This window comes from Mandrillus leucophaeus, unplaced genomic scaffold (assembly GCF_000951045.1).
Source record: "Mandrillus leucophaeus isolate KB7577 unplaced genomic scaffold, Mleu.le_1.0 Scaffold100, whole genome shotgun sequence".
In the NCBI taxonomy this organism is placed as follows: Eukaryota; Metazoa; Chordata; class Mammalia; order Primates; family Cercopithecidae; genus Mandrillus; species Mandrillus leucophaeus.
The window spans coordinates 4,028,767-4,044,411 of NW_012098099.1; the positions used below are offsets into that span (position 1 = coordinate 4,028,767).

Sequence of the window (15,645 nt, forward strand, 5' to 3'; positions counted from 1 at the left end):
ACCCTCTCCCTTCCTACACAGCACTGAACTGCCTCCCGCTTATTCATAATTATAAAGCATGCCACAGCATTTTATTATTTCTCCATTTTTATGGATCATTTCTTTAAGATACACTCCCAGGACCAGGATCACAAGTCAAAGGATGGGGACATCGTGAATGCTAATGAAATGCACTGCCCAAGAACTTGGAAAAGGCCAGCACCAGGTCACCTGCCCTCCCCAGCAGTGGCCGGGGGCACTGATTTCATCACAACTTCACTGTGACACATCATGCTTTAAAACTTCGCCAATGCAATAAATTTAAAATGAACCCTCATGGTTTAATCCGCTTATCTTTGATAGCTGAAGGAACTAAAGACAATTTAAAAGTCCTGTTTGGGGACTCTACTTTTTGCTCACTTAGAAGAAAAGCTTTTCATAAAAAGAAAAAGGTAGTGAGAGTTCCTGAATATACCTGGTATCTTGTGATGATTTGCAAAGAATAAGGAGAAAATCCATGTGCATGTGTGTGTGTGTGTTTAATGAACCACGTGCGTGTAATGAACGTGTGTGTGTGTGTGTTCAATGAACCGCAGAGCCTAGCCCATAATTCACTAAAACGTCCACTTTCTGGCAGCGAGGTGCTGGGTGGACCCTGAGCACTGAGTTTGTGAAGTGGAGCTGGTGGCAGCTGTGGTGGCTGCAGTGAGCCTGAGTTAGGTTCCATACAGTGGAGTCTGGGCTCCACAACGGTACCCACCCCCAATTCTGCTCATCGGCCCTTTCAAGAAGTTGCCAGCTTCCTGATGATAGAAACTTAGCTGGGAAAGTGATTACAATGAGTTTACTCATGATGAGCCACTGATCTGGCTCAACCCAATGCAAATTTATACAAATATATGAATATTGATCACTTAAGGTGGTATTCAAATTCAGCTCTGACTACATGAAGGGCTAAGTGTGGCAGAGGTGGGAGGAAATAAATAAGGGATCTAAGAATCTTATTCTGATATTTTTGAAAGAACACAGTGTTTTTTTAAAAAAGAGTATCTGGCCAGGGGCGATGGCTCATGCCTGTAATCCCAGCACTTTGGGAGGCCGAGGTGGGTGGATTACTTAAGGCCAGGAGTTTGAGACCAGCCTGGGCAACACAGTGAAACCAAGTCTCTACTAAAAACAGAAAAAATTAGCTGGGTGTGGTGGTACAAGCCTGTAATCCCAGCTACTCGGGAGACTGAGGGGGTAAAACCGCTTGAGCTCAGGAGGTGGAGGTTGCAATGAGCTGAGATCGCACCACTGCACTCCAGTCTCAGGGACAGAGTGAGACTCTGTCTCAAAAAAAAAAAAAAAAAGTATCTTAAAGTATATATATTGTTGCAAGTTAAGATTCTTGAAGCAATTCATTTTGACACCAAGCCCAAATGAAGGGTGTGTCCAATTCACGTTCTCCATCCTCTCACATATCCTCATGGCTCCCATAACCTGCTAAATGGATGGTCTCCAGGCAGCCCTCACACCCTTTGTGTTCCTTCACTTTTAGGTGCTCCTTTGACATTGTTCATATCTGGAACCTAGAACCTCCTTCTGCTTCCTCTATCCCCCAGCCCACATTCTCTGTCTCTCCTGCTGGAGGAGGCTAACACCAACTGTGCAAGTCTGTTTTGCTACAAGTCACACTATGAGATGACCTGGGCATTGGTTCCCCATCACCTGGGCCAGGACTGATCCTATGGACCTGCTCCCACTCCTGGGAAATGTGGAGATATGATCATCCAGTATGCCTGCTAAGGCTGATGTCCAGATTAAATGAGATCATAGAAGATGAGCAGCTGGCTGCACTTAAAGGAGCTGGGAAATGGAGCCCAGTCCACTGGGATGGGTCCCGGATTACCAACGCACCTGCTGTGGACCTGGGGCAGGGGACACTTCAACTCCCTTGGCCTCAGTGTCCTGTCTACAAAATGACAGGGTTGGATTAGATGGTTTTAAAAGTCTGTCTCGAGTCTGACATTCGGAGATTCTATGCCATTCAAATGTAAATGTATCTTTATAATCAAATGTATCTTTATAACTTTATCCCCCTTGGTAAATAGTATAATTTTGGCACAGAGCAAGGACTCAATTGTTGCAGAAACTAAATAAATTGCAAGTCCAAATCATAGTGAAAAACACTCCAAAAGCACGTAATAAGCGAGGTAGTGTTTATGGATGTACATGTGTGTATATTCAGAAAACACCCTCACCAATTACAGATACAAGCACTTTGCATTCTTAAGTTATTCACACATATCTATGTGAAAATAGCTTATCCTCTTTCCTTCTGAAAATTCCCAGGAAGCTACCATTCTAACGTTGCACACCACTAGGGTTTGCCTGGAAACTCCCTGACTAATCCGTCAAGTTCAATTTTTCTTTTTTTTTCTGAGATGGAGTCTCGCTCTGTCACCCAGGCTGCAGTGCAATGGCATGATCTCAGCTCACTGCAACCTCTGCCTCCCGGGATCAAGCAATTCTCCTGCCTCAGCCTCCTGAGTAGCTGGAATTACAGGTACATGCCACCACGCCTAACTAATTTTTGTATTTTTGGTAGAGACAGGGTTTCACCATATTGGCCAGGCTGGTCTCAAACTCCTGACCTCAGGTGATCCACCCACTTTGGCCTCCCAAAGTGCTGGGATTACAGGCATAAGCCACTGCGCCCAGCCCAAGTTCAGTATTTTCTAGTCCCAAGCTTGCGGATGAAATGCACATACTCTGTCACACATGTAAAGCACTCTAACACGTCTTAGAGGTCTGCTCCATCTTCAGGAAAACTAGACTAGGAGTTGGGCTCCAAAGCTGAAATTCCAAGAAAAACACGTAGCAGCAGGGAGGACTGACAGGCATTTTTTCCTAGACAATTTGGCAAAAGAAGCAGCAAGGATGTAACTTCTTTCACATCTTTTAATGGCAACAGATCCATCTCAAGTTGGGCTTCTCCAGAGAGAAGGAAGGACGAGATGCCAATGACGACGACCACAGCAGCAGCTAATCAGCAGTAGAAAGGATAGTACCAGCTACTGCCACTCTGGTATTACGATATACATAATGGCTTTTATCTCACACATCTCACTTACTTCTCATAAGAATATCCTAATAGGATAGGTATTATTTTGAAGCTCCATGTTAAAAAGAAACTGAGGCTAGCCAGTACCTGGCCTCACAGGTTCCCCAGCTAGCAAATGGCAGGGCTGGCTTCAACCCCTACCTCTGCCCTCACAGCATGAACTCAGTGGACTTGTAATTATAACAGAGTCATGGCCTGGGAGAGGCAGCACTGGCCAGGCCATCAGGTGGGTGGCCTGTGTCTCCTGAGGGCCCAGCTCACACAGGCAGCTTCTCAGGCAGGCACTGGTCTCAGGTGGGGTCAGCCAGTGGTCCATCCTCTGGTCCTACCACGGTCCAGCCGGAATGACTGGTCAAACTATTGTTTGTGGCTTTGCAGGAAGCCATTTGAAAGGGTCATTGAGAAATGATCTTTCTAAATCAAGCTGTACCAATATTTTTATTTCCTTTTAAGAAATGCCACATTTAAAGGCATTAGATGGGCCTGTGTTTAAAGCCTGGGAAACAAGTCCCTGTGACTTAAGTTCAGAAAAACAGAAGTGTCCCACTCTCAAAGCAAAACCAACAGAGAACTGCATGACATGTATCCTTCCTACAGCAAGTGCTCGCTCTTGGGACCTTATGGATGGTTGACGAAAAAAGCACATCTAAATCCAAAACACTTTTTCAGACCAATGTCACATGCACTGACACTCACACATCTTAGATCATCTGCTCATGGTTCTAACCATTTTTCGAAACAAGAAATTGGTTGAGGAATTTAGATTGTTAATTGTATGGTTTATAACATTTTAAAAATAAGTGACAAGTCACTTTTACTAGTCTGGGAACTGGCTCTGTGCAGTGTTAGGAGAGAAGAGAAACTCAGAAGCCTGATCCCCCAAGGGTCCCCCACCTCCCACCCAATCTACTGCACCTAAATGAAGACAAAGAATAAGAGGCAAAAACTAGAACCCCACTGATCTATGTCTTAGAGTCTCTGTGTATCTATGTACTGGGCTTGTGTTCACCATTCACTTCTTCCCAGAACACGTGATTTGATGGTAAGTAGGGTAGGTGAAACAGGAAAGCCCCCAAACACAGTAAGGATCACTGAAGCAAGGAAGTGGAGAAAATACTAGAAAACTGAGTACACAAGGGCAAAACATCCCCCTCTTCACAATGTTGTCAAGAATCAACCCTATGACCAGGCACAGTGGCTCATGCCTGTAATCCCAGCACTGTGGGAGAATAAGGTGGGTGGGTGACCTGAGGCCCAGAGATTGAGACCAGCCTGGCCAACATGGTGAAATCCCATCTCTGCTAAAAATACAAAAAAATTAGCTGGGCGTGGTGGCAGGCACCTGTAATCCCAGCTACTCGGCAGGCTGAAGCATGAGAATCACTTGCACCTGGGAGGTGGAGGTTGCAGTGAGCCGAGATCACACTACTGCACTCCAGCCTGGGCAACAGAGCGAGACTCCATTTCAAAAAAAAAAAAAAAGAAAAGAAAAATTAGCTGGGCATAGTGGCAGATGCCTGTAATCCCAGCTACTCAGGAGGCTGAGGCAAGAGAATCGCTTGAACTCAGGAGGTGGAGGTTGCAGTGAGCCGAGATCATACCATTGCACTCCAGCCCGGGTGACAGGGCAAGACTCCGTCTCAAAAAAAAAAAAAAAAAAATCAACTCTGAAAAATGAAGCCCAGGTATTGAAGAGTGGGAAGGAACCACAGATAGCAGTTTCACAGACTAGGAAAGGGGCCGGGGTCTTCAGGCAAGATCCTCTGCCAGACAGAGCAGTTCAGCAGAGGACACACCGGGAGGAGAACTCGGCTCTGCCAATTGGCAACCTCCTCAGAGCTGGCTCCGGGCTCTGCGGAAAACAGGAACACCTTGGCATGTCTAAAAATGGGAAAGCCGTCTACCTAAAACCAAGTAATGCTTAGGCAAATGGCTGGTCATTTTAAGTTAAAATACTAAGATCCTAATAACAAGGCCTAATATTAGCAAGAAAAAGCACTTATTTTCTATGAGACCTTAAAAGACTGCTACTTCTTTTTAGCTTTTTATATTAGGTTTTACATAATTTAAATCTTTTATTGTTCAAATTTAATCTACCAGTATTTGTGAAGGAAATGGCCCCTTTAGAATAGCTTCCATCTTAAAAGAGGAGGCCTGTGCAGGTCCCCACTGTTGGGACTATCTGGCTAGAAGCGACCAGCTCTATCACAGCTGGGTGTCGGGAGTTCAGTGATGACAAAACTCAAAGGCAGGTTGTCATTTGAAGCTCAGCTGCATGGCAGTAAAAGAGGTTTGAGGGTTGCAGAATGTGTGTCTAACTGAGCCCTTTTTTGCTGGCTCTACCTATTATTAAGACTATTTTCTTAATGAAAGGAAGATGTAGGTGAACTAAAAATAAAAACTGGGTTCTCACAAATAAAATGACTGTGTTTACTTCCTCTCTTTTGGTGCCAAAAAAAAAGAAAAGAAAAGAAAAAAAAAAGAAAAAGAAAAAGAGCTTAATTGGCCATAAAAGTCAAATTGACAACTCATAGATTCTTTCTGACTAGTGAATAAGAGCAATGGTGATAATAAATGATACTCTACAGCAGCGTTCCTGAACTTTCGAGCACATAATCATCTGGGGGCTTTTTAGAATGCAGCTCTGATTCAGGAGGTCTGAATTCAGGGAGCTGAGATTCTACGTTTCTAACAGGCTTCTAATGCTGCAGGTCTGTGGGCAACACTTCGAGTGGCAAAGTTCTACATTTGACAAATAACTTTTCTTGGTGGCTCTTTAATCAGTCCAGGTGGAAGGGAATCTGTAAGTCACGAGGCCCGTTAGGAACTCATCTTACTCCAGCATATCAAGTGGACCAATCCTTTTTTTTTTTTGAGACAGAGTCTCACTCTGTTGCCCAGGCTGGAGTGCAGTGGCGCGATCTTGGCTCACTGCAACCTCCATCTCCCGGGTTCAAGAGATTCTCCTGCTTCAGGCTCCTGAGTAGCTGTGAGGTACCCATAACCACACCCAGCTATTTTTTTTTTTTTTTTTTTTTATTAGAGACAAGGTTTCACCATTGGTCAGGCTGGTCTCAAACTCCTGACCTCATGTGATCCGCCCACCTCGGCCTCCCAAAGTGCTGAGATTACAGGTGTGAACCACTGCGCCTGGCCTCAACTGGACCAATCTTGATGCACAAAATAGCACTACGCCAGGTAATATATTATATGTCACTCAAAATGTAACTGGCTATCAAGCGCATAATGACTGTTTGCTTTTGAACTTTTCAAGAAATGTTTGCCACTTGCCTGGCACACTGGAAGCTCAACAAATGCCTGTAGCATAAGGGAATGAATGAATGAATGAACAGAAGGAAGGAGGAGGAAACTCAGTGAATTTGGCTGCCTGCTGGCCCCTGTGCGTATTCAGACCATCTTGTAAAGCTTCCGGTCATATTTTGAGATGGAGGGAACAATACAAAAATCATCAGCAGACTTGGGGAGAGAGAATCAGGGTGGGGGAGGAGGAGGAAGAAGAGAAAAGAATACGGGCAGCAGCTAACTATTGGAGATCACTGAGTGCCAGGCACAGTGTTGAAGTCCTTTACATGAACTACCTAATTAGTCATCTTAAAACCTTTGTGAGTTAAGAATTAGAATTAGAAACTGGGAAACTAAGGCACGAGAAAGTAAGTAATCCAAGATAATCCAGTTAGGAAGGTGGGCTTAGGGCCTGCTCCACTGCATCCTCAGCATCAAAATCTAATCCTCAGGGCAGCACGACTGGCTCCGCCACCAGCCACAGTAAGCCCTGACTCTACTTCTCTGTTAGGTTTTGCAAGTAGTTAATACTAACGGATTGGGTTGGCTCAGCAGCCTCTCTAAATCAGGTCTACACACAGCTCAAAAGACATAACTGTTATTTTATTTTATTTTATTTTATTTTTGATACAGGGTCTTACTCTCTCGCCCAGACTGGAGTGCAATGGCGCAATCTGGGCTCACCGCAACCTCTGCCTCCCAGGCTCAAGTGATTCTCCTGCCTCAGCCTCCTGAGTAGCTGGGATTACAGGCACACGCCACTAACGCCTGGCTAAGTTTTGTGTTTTTAGTAGAGATGGGGTTTCACCATATTGGCCAGGCTGGTCTTGAACTCTTGACCTTAAATGATCCACCTGCCTCAGCCTCCCAAAGTGCTGGGATTAAAGGCGTGAGCCACTGTGCCCAGCCATAACCATTTTTGGCACCTGCATTTTTATTATACTGATATCCTTGATATACCCCAGCACTAGGCTCCACATTTGCCAGCTTTGTCTGATGGTTGGCTGGTTATTTATTTATTTATTTATTTATTTTTGAGACAGAGCCTTGCTCTGTTGCCCAGGCTGGAGTGCAATGGTGCAATCTCGGCTCACTGCAAGCTCTGTCTGCCAGGTTCAAGCAATTCTCCTGCTTCAGCCTCCTGAGTAGCTGGGACTACAGGTGTGCACCACCATGCCCAGCTAATTTTTTGTATTTTTAGTAGAGATGGGGTTTCACCATGTTGGCCAGGCTGGTCTCGAACTCCTGACCTCGTGATCTGCCTGCCTTGGCCTCCCAAAGTGCTGGGATTACAGGCGTGAGCCACCGCACCCAGCCATCTGACGGTTTTTTTAAAATTGAGAAATAAAACAAATAACCATGATGAATACTAAGATGACAATTTTTTGAGGGGGGAAACTAAAAAAGTTTCAAGAACATATAAGGAACACACACACCCCTTTACACAGAAGCATCAATTGTTTGTATATTGCCTCATTTACTTGATGAATTATTCTCATCTTTCTCTCTCTATATATACGTCAGCATATATGTCTGATATATATATGTCACTATATCTTTTTCTTGAATCATTTGAGAATAAGTTATAACCATGCCCCTTTGTTCCTAAATACTTCTGTGTTAATTCCTAAGAACAGGGGTCCCCAGGTTGTGCTCTCCTTATGGGAATCTAATGCCTGATGATCTGAGGTGGAACAGTTTCATCCTGAAACCATCCCCGCAACCCAGGTCTGTGGAAAATTTTTCTTCCAGGAAACTGGTCCCTGGTGCCAAAAAGGTTGGGAACCACTGCCTAAGAACAAGGCCATTCTCTTACATGATCACAAGCCAATTATCAACTTCAGGAAATGTTAATGTGAATACAATACCTTCATCTCATTTACTATCCACATCCAATGTTGCCATTTGGCCCAGTGATGTCTTTTATAGCCTGACCCACTATGTTTTAATGGCTGAATGCATATTAAGAATTAATATAAGTAATTAAGAATTAATATGAGTAGAGTGCTTTGGCATTTAGAAAGCCCTTTTGCTACATTAACTCATTTGCTTCTCGCTTTGCCTCTCTGAGGTCAGGCAGCAGCTCTATCCTTGGTTTACCCAAGATAGAAATGAGGCTGAGGGGACGTCAAATCCAAAGCAGTGCTCAGGCCCCATTCTCCCCCCACATCACTGGCTGGTGTTCATTTTAAATACTTTATTTGTCTTAGTGTCAACCAGCAGACTGACTACTAATCCAAACATTTTATTTTTGAGACGGGGTCTCTTGCTCTCACTTCCAGGCTGGAGTGCAGTGGCATGATTTTGGTTCACTGTAGCTTCAGCCTCCTGGGCTCAAGTGATCTTCCTGCCTCAGCCTCCCATGGAATTGGGACCACCACACCTGGCTAATTTCTTGATTTTCTGAAGAGATGAGGTCTCACTATGTTGCCCAGGCTGGTCTCAAACTCTTGGGCTCAAGCAACCCTCCAGTCTCCCAAAGTGCTGGGACTACAGGCAGAGCCACCTCACCTGGCCCCCCTCAAATATTTTAAATTCCAAAAATAAACGAATATAGTTCAAGTGCTTGTCTCTCTAACCAAAAATAAATGAGTATTGTTTGGGTGCTGTTGCTTCATGTTAGCATCACAGATTCTAATTATCACCTGCAGCTACACATGCAGGAAGAGTCCTGAGCTCCTCAGGGTCTGAGAGCTTGGTATCAGTTGGGAGGCCCCTGGTGGGCAAGTAGGGGGCCCTGGCTTCCTCGGTGCCCACCCAGCCCTTTTGTGGAGCCCACCCCACCACGCATGCCAAACTTAAACCCACAACTGGCAAAAAATCCCCAACCCCAGGCTTGACTTGAACATAAAAAGCCGAGACACGTTGGGGGTCTCTTCCAGGGCACAGTGAAACATTAGCACGATGAAACCCCATCTCTGCTAAAAAACATTAGTTTGGGGGCAGGGAGGCAGTTTCCCAATCCTCAGTAGTAGCCTAAAAAGAGATAAAAACTTGACTACTGAATAGAGAAGTACTGGTTTTGGAAATGGAACTATTGGGATTCAAATCATCACTCTTCTACTTAGTTCATTTGCCTTGGGCAAGTCACTGGGTCTCAATTCCATCATCCCTACACCCAGATAATAACACACAGCAAGCAGAAATGCAGTGAGGTGGCCAGCACAGACTCCGGAACGTGTGAGGCCTCTGGCTCCTAATGGTTGAAAGCACAGAAAGCCTCCTCCAGAGTATGGCCCCCCGCAGCGCGAGCCTCTGCCTTTCGCACAACCCCCACACAACCCAGAATTTGTAGGCGTGAACACAATGTCAGCAAGGTAGGGGGCTGAGGTTAAAATTCTGCATGACTGTCAGGAATACAAAATAACTGACCGTCTTTTCAGTAGGGGCTGTCTCTGGTGACAGGGAGTTGAATTTTTCTTATGTGTGGCCCTCTGTTCTTGGTTTGTGAATGTAGAAGGAAGAATAAAATATTTACCTTTTCCAAAGCCTCTCTGTCAAGCAGTTCTTGCACAGCTAGCAGCTTGATGCTGTAAGAAAAAAATCAAAACCACACTTGAAAAACAAATCATTTCGTGTCACCAAGGATCATCAAACAAGTCGCAAGAACAAAAGGCTGAAATTTCATCCTGCATTTCTATGTCACCTGGCATCTTAAGGTGATCTTTTGTTTAAATCAAAATGACTGTTTTGAAAGTATTTAAAATGTTTCTACATTTGAAAGTAATTTTTACCATATGATCCAGCAATTTCAGTTTTAAGTATATTCCCAAAAGAACTGAAAGCAGGAACTCGAATAGGTAATTGCACACCAATGTTCACAGCAGCATTATTCACAATAGCCAAAAGGTAGAAATAACATAGATGTCTACCAACAGATGAATGAATAAGCAAAATGGAGTACATACTTTTAATGGACTATATTACATACCCTTAACAAAGAACATTCTGATACATGCCACACCGCAGATGAACCTTGGAGACATGCTAAGTGAGATAAGCCAGTCACAAAAGACAAAAACTATACAATCTCACTTACATGAGGTATCTTACGAGTAGTCAAATTCACACAGGCAGAAAGTAGAATTGTGAGGGGCATCTGAACCACAGCGATTCCATCTTGAATAGGGGCTGGGTAAAATAAGGCCAAGACCTACTGGGCTGTGTTCCTAGGAGGTTAGGCATTAAGTCACAGGATGAGATAGGAGGTCGGCACAAGACTCAGGTCCTAAAGATCTTGCTGATAAAAGAGGGTGTGGCAAACAGGCTGACCAAAACCCACCAAAACCAAGATGGCCACAAAAGTGACCTCTGGTCGCTCTCACTGCTCATTACATGCTAATTATAATGCATTAGTGCTAAAAGACATGCCCACCAGCACCATGACAGTTTACAGGTGCCATGGCAACATCACGAAGTTACCCTATAGCGTCTAAAAAGCGGAGGAACTCTCAGTTCTGGGAATTGCCCACCCCTTTCCTTGTTTAGCATATAATAAATAAATAACCATAAAAATAGCTAGCCATTCTTTTTTTTCTTTTTTGAGACAGTCTCACTCTGTCACCCAGGCTGAAATGCAGTGGCATGATCTTGGCTCGCTGCAACCTTCACCTCCTGAGTTCAAGCCATTCTCCTGCCTCAGCCTCCCGAGGATCTGGTTTTACAGGCGTGCGCCGCTACATCCGGCTAATTTTTGTATTTTTAGTAGAGACTGGGTTTCACCATGTTGGTCAGGTGGGTCTTGAACTCCCGGCCTCAAGTGATCCACCCACCTAGGCCTCCCAGAGTTTTGGGATTACAGGTGTGAGCCACTGCACTTAACCTTAGCCAGCCATTCTTTATTCCTTTACTCTACCATAAACTTGCTTTCACTTTATAGATTTGCCCCAAATTTTTTTGCACAAGGTCCAAGAACCCTCTTTTGGGGTCTGCATTGGGACCCCTTTGCAGTAACAGAATGGTGCTTACCAGGGACTGAGGGAGAAAGAGAATGGAGAGGTATTGTATTCACTTTGGGATAAAGAAGAAGTTCTAGAGGGCCAACGCAGTGGCTCATGCCTGTAATCCCAGCACTTTGGGAGGCCAAGGTAGGAGGATTGCTTGAGCTCAGGAGGTCAGGAGCAGCCTGGACAACATCACAACGTGTCCGGAATTGGTGGGTTCTTGGTCTGACTGACTTCAACAATGAAGCCGCAGACCCTCGCGGTGAGTGTTACAGTTCTTAAAGACGGTGTGTCCTGAGTTTGTTCCTTCTGATGTTTGGACGTGTCCGGAGTTTCTTCCTTCTGATGGGTTCGTGGTTTCACTGACTTCAGGTGTGAAGCTGCAGACCTTGGCGGTGAGCATTACAGTTCATAAAGGCGGCACATCTGGAGTTGTTTGTTCCTGCTCGTGGGTTCATTGTCTGACTGACTTCCAGAGTGAAGCTACAGACCCTCACAGTCAGTGTTTCAGCAGCACAGACCCAAAGACCCAAAGAGTGAGCAGCAGCAAGATTTATTGCGAGGAGTAAGAGAGGAGCAAAACAACAAAGCTTCCACAGCGAGGAGGGGGACCCCAATGGGTTGCTACTTGCTAGCGCGGGGGTGGCCTTCTTTTATTCCCTTATCTGGCCCCACCCACATCCTGCTGATTGGCCCATTTTACAAAGAGCTGATTGGTTCGTTTTACAGAGAGCGCATTGATCCATTTTGACAGAGTGCTGATTGGTGCATTTACAAACCTTTAGCTAGACACAGTACTGATTGGTGCATTTTTACAGGGTGCTGATTGGTGCATTTACAAACCTTTAGCTAGACACAGAGTGCTGATTGGTGTGTTTACAATCCTTTAGCTAAACAGAAAAGTTCTCCAAGTCCCCACCCAATTAGCTAGACACAGAGCACTGATTGGTCCGTTTTGACAGAGTACTGACTGGTGCATTTACAATCCTTTAGCTAGACAAAAAAGTTCTCCAAGCCCCCACCTGTCCCAGAAGCCCAGCCGGCTTCACCTCTCACTGGTACTCGCCAAACGGGACTTTGCCACACCTGGGCACTGCGGCAGCCCAGAAGGAGCTCATCGCAGGCAATCAAGAGAAAAAAAGCAGAAGCGAGAAAGAGAGGCCTGCTATCGTGGCCAACTAACCTGCGAAGAGGGAACGGCAGTCCAGGCACGGGATTCAGCCTCCGGTCAAGCCCAGCGGAGGCTCCGATCAAGCCCAGCAGGGCTTGCTGAGCCCGCGCTCACCTGAAAACCGTGGGGAGCCCAGCGCGCAGTCCCAGCTCCCGCCCGCGCCTCTCTCTTCACACTTCCCCTCGAGCAGAGGGAGTAGACTCCGGCCTCGGCCAGCCCCAGAGAGGGGCCCTCATAGCGCAGTGGCGGGCCGAATGGCTCCTCGAGCGCGGCCAGAGCTGACGCCGAGGCAGAGGAGGCGCCGAGAGCGAGCAAGGGCTGCTTGCACGTTGTCACCTCTCAACAAGACCTCATCTCTACTAAAAATACAAAAAATTAGCCTGGTGTGGTGGTCCATGCCTGTGACCCCAGCTACTCGGGAGGCTGAGGTAGGAGAATCTCTTGAGCCTGGGAGGTGGAGGCTTGCAGTGAGCAGAGATCACGCCACTGCACTCCAGACTGGGTGACACAGCGAGACTCTGTCTCAAAAAAAAAAAAAAAGTTCTAGAGACAATGAATGGTGCTGATTATACAACGTAAATGTACTTTATGCCATGCCACTGAATTGTACACTTAAAAAGGATTAAAATGCTAAATTTTATTTATAAACATTTTGCCATAAAAAATTATAAAACTATCTGATAGCTACTTACTGTGAGGAATTTGAATACATTCAGAAGAATATAAAGAAAAACAGTCACCCAAATAGCTAAAGCCATCACTTGTAAAGGGACCCTGCTCAGCCACTCATTTGTTTTCCAAACATTGACAGCGCCCTACTGTGTGCAAGTGACCAAGGATCCATGATTGCTATGGCACTCCCTGCCTGGAAGGCACTCACAGCCAGTCCAGAATATGATGTACTGTATGCCAAATGGGCACACAGAGATGCAGAGAGGAACCGGGCCCAGCCGAGGCCAGAGGATTCCTGGAGGGACCAGGTTAGCTTTGTCAGGGAAGGAGAGCTGGGAAAAAAAGCGATCACAGAGGAGGTCTATAGAGGCACCAAGAGGAGAGATGACTTGCTGGTTTCCAGTGCAGGTGCCTGAACTGAGGCTACAGCCAGCAACCAAGGTGACAGGATTGAGAAATGCATGCAGGTTGACAGGGGAGGTATTTTCCCCTTTTTGACATGTTGCTTTTGAAGTGTTCATGGACACAATGAGCAGGTGGTCAATGCTGTGGGGGAGGCCTGGGCTGGAGGCTGTGGAGGAGGCCTGGGCTGGAGGGTGTGGGGGAGGCCTGGGCTGGAGGCTGTGGAGGAGGCCTGGGCTGGAGGCTGTGGGGAAAACCTGTGCTGGAGGTTGTGGAGGAGGCCTGGGCTGGAGGCTGTGGGGGAAACCTGTGCTGGAGGCTGTGGGGGAGGCCTGTGCTAGAGGCTGTGGGGAGGCCTGTGCTAGAGGCTGTGGGGGAGGCCTGTGCTAGAGGCTGTGGGGAGGCCTGTGCTGGAGGCTGTGGGGGAGGCCTGTGCTAGAGGCTGTGGGGAGGCCTGTGCTAGAGGCTGTGGGGGAGGCCTGTGCTAGAGGCTGTGGGGGAAACCTGTGCTGGAGGCTGTGGGGGAGGTCTGTGCTAGAGGCTGTGGGGAGGCCTGTGCTGGAGGCTGTGGGGGAGGCCTGTGCTAAAGGCTGTGGGGGAGGCCTGTGCTGGAGGCTGTGGGGGAGGCCTGGGCTGGAGGCTGTGGGGGAAACCTATGCTGGAGGCTGTGGGGGAGGCCTGGGCTACAGGCTGTGGGGGAGGCCTGGGCTGAAGGCTGTGGGGGAAACCTGGGCTGGAGGCTGTGGGGGAGGCCTGGGCTGGACTCAGCACACAGTAAAAGCATGAGAGCTCCAAGGAGCTGTTTAGGGAGTGGGTCAGCTGTGGATGGTGTCACAACACTCCCTGCCCACCCAGCTAATGTGTGAATGCTCACTGGTCATTTCCTCCCCACCTCCAGCAACCTGCACAGGTTCTACAGAATAGAAATAGGCCCACTGTGAAACACATGCCTCCCTCCAAAGGGATTAGACAACTTTTTCTTTTTCTTTTGAGACAGGGTCTTACTTTGTCACCCAGGCTGGAGTACCCTGGCACCATCTTGGTTCACTGCAGCTCTGACCTCCAGGGTTCAAGCGATTGTCCTGCCTCAGCCTTCCAAGCAGCTCGGACTACAGGCGCATGCCACCACACCAGGCTAATTTTTGTATTTTTAGTAGAGATGGGATTTTGCCATGGTGCCCAGGCTGGTCTCGAACTCCTGAGCTCAAGCGATTTGCCTGCCTCAGCTTCCCACAGTACTAGGATTACAGGTGTGAGCCACCATATCTGGTCAGAATTAGGCAATTTAAAAAATTCACCTTAATTTATAGAATTATTCATACCCTTTGTACAATAAGCAAACACTGTCTCACCAAATGCAATCGCTAATTTAAAAGCAGCTTCAAGAAGTGTAATAAAAATTTTCACGGCTTATAAGAAACCACCACCACCAACAACAAATCAGGCCGGGCATGGTGGCTCACACCTGTAATTCCAGCATTTTGGGAGAACAAGGCGGGTAGACCATTTGAGGTCAGGACTTCGAGACTGGCCTGGCCAACATGGTGAAACCCTGTCTCTACTAAAAATACAAAAATTAGCCAGGCTTGGTGGTGGGCGCCTGTAATCCCAGCTACTCAGGAGGCTGAGGTGGGAGAGTTGCTTGAGCCCGGGAAGCAGAGGGTGCAGCGAGCTGAGATCATGCCAGGCACTCCGGCCTGGGTGACAGAGCGAGACTCCGTCTCAAAAAACAAAACAAAACAACCCACCAAAAAAACAAAACAAACAACAAATTAGCAAACATCCAGGCTAATGGACAGCAGTATGGGCATTTTCTCTGCTCCAACCCCATTGGCTTTTGTTTCATCTCTTAGGCAGGTTTGTTTTTGCTGTTTCTCTGGCTTGGAGGGGTCTTCCCCAGGATCTTTCCAACACCATCTGTCTCATCCCCTCATTCCAGTCTTACTGGGAATGTCATCTCCTCCAAGCAACCATCCCTGGACACCCGAGTTAAACCAGCATCCCAGGTCACAATATGTTATTTTCTTCAGTGGTCTTTGTGCTACCTTGAAGCATGAGTTTATTGGGGT

The 15,645-nt window shown here is 46.7% G+C and overlaps 1 protein-coding gene across 1 annotated transcript in view; it reads right to left on the reverse strand.

Moving 5' to 3' along the window:
- Positions 1–15,645, reverse strand: part of EEPD1 (endonuclease/exonuclease/phosphatase family domain containing 1) — a 146,713-nt gene that overhangs the window by 51,626 nt on the left and 79,442 nt on the right. The window contains exon 2 of the mRNA XM_011973000.1: positions 9,867–9,918. Coding sequence (XP_011828390.1) covers positions 9,867–9,918 — 52 coding nt within the window. The remainder of the gene's footprint in view (positions 1–9,866; positions 9,919–15,645) is intronic.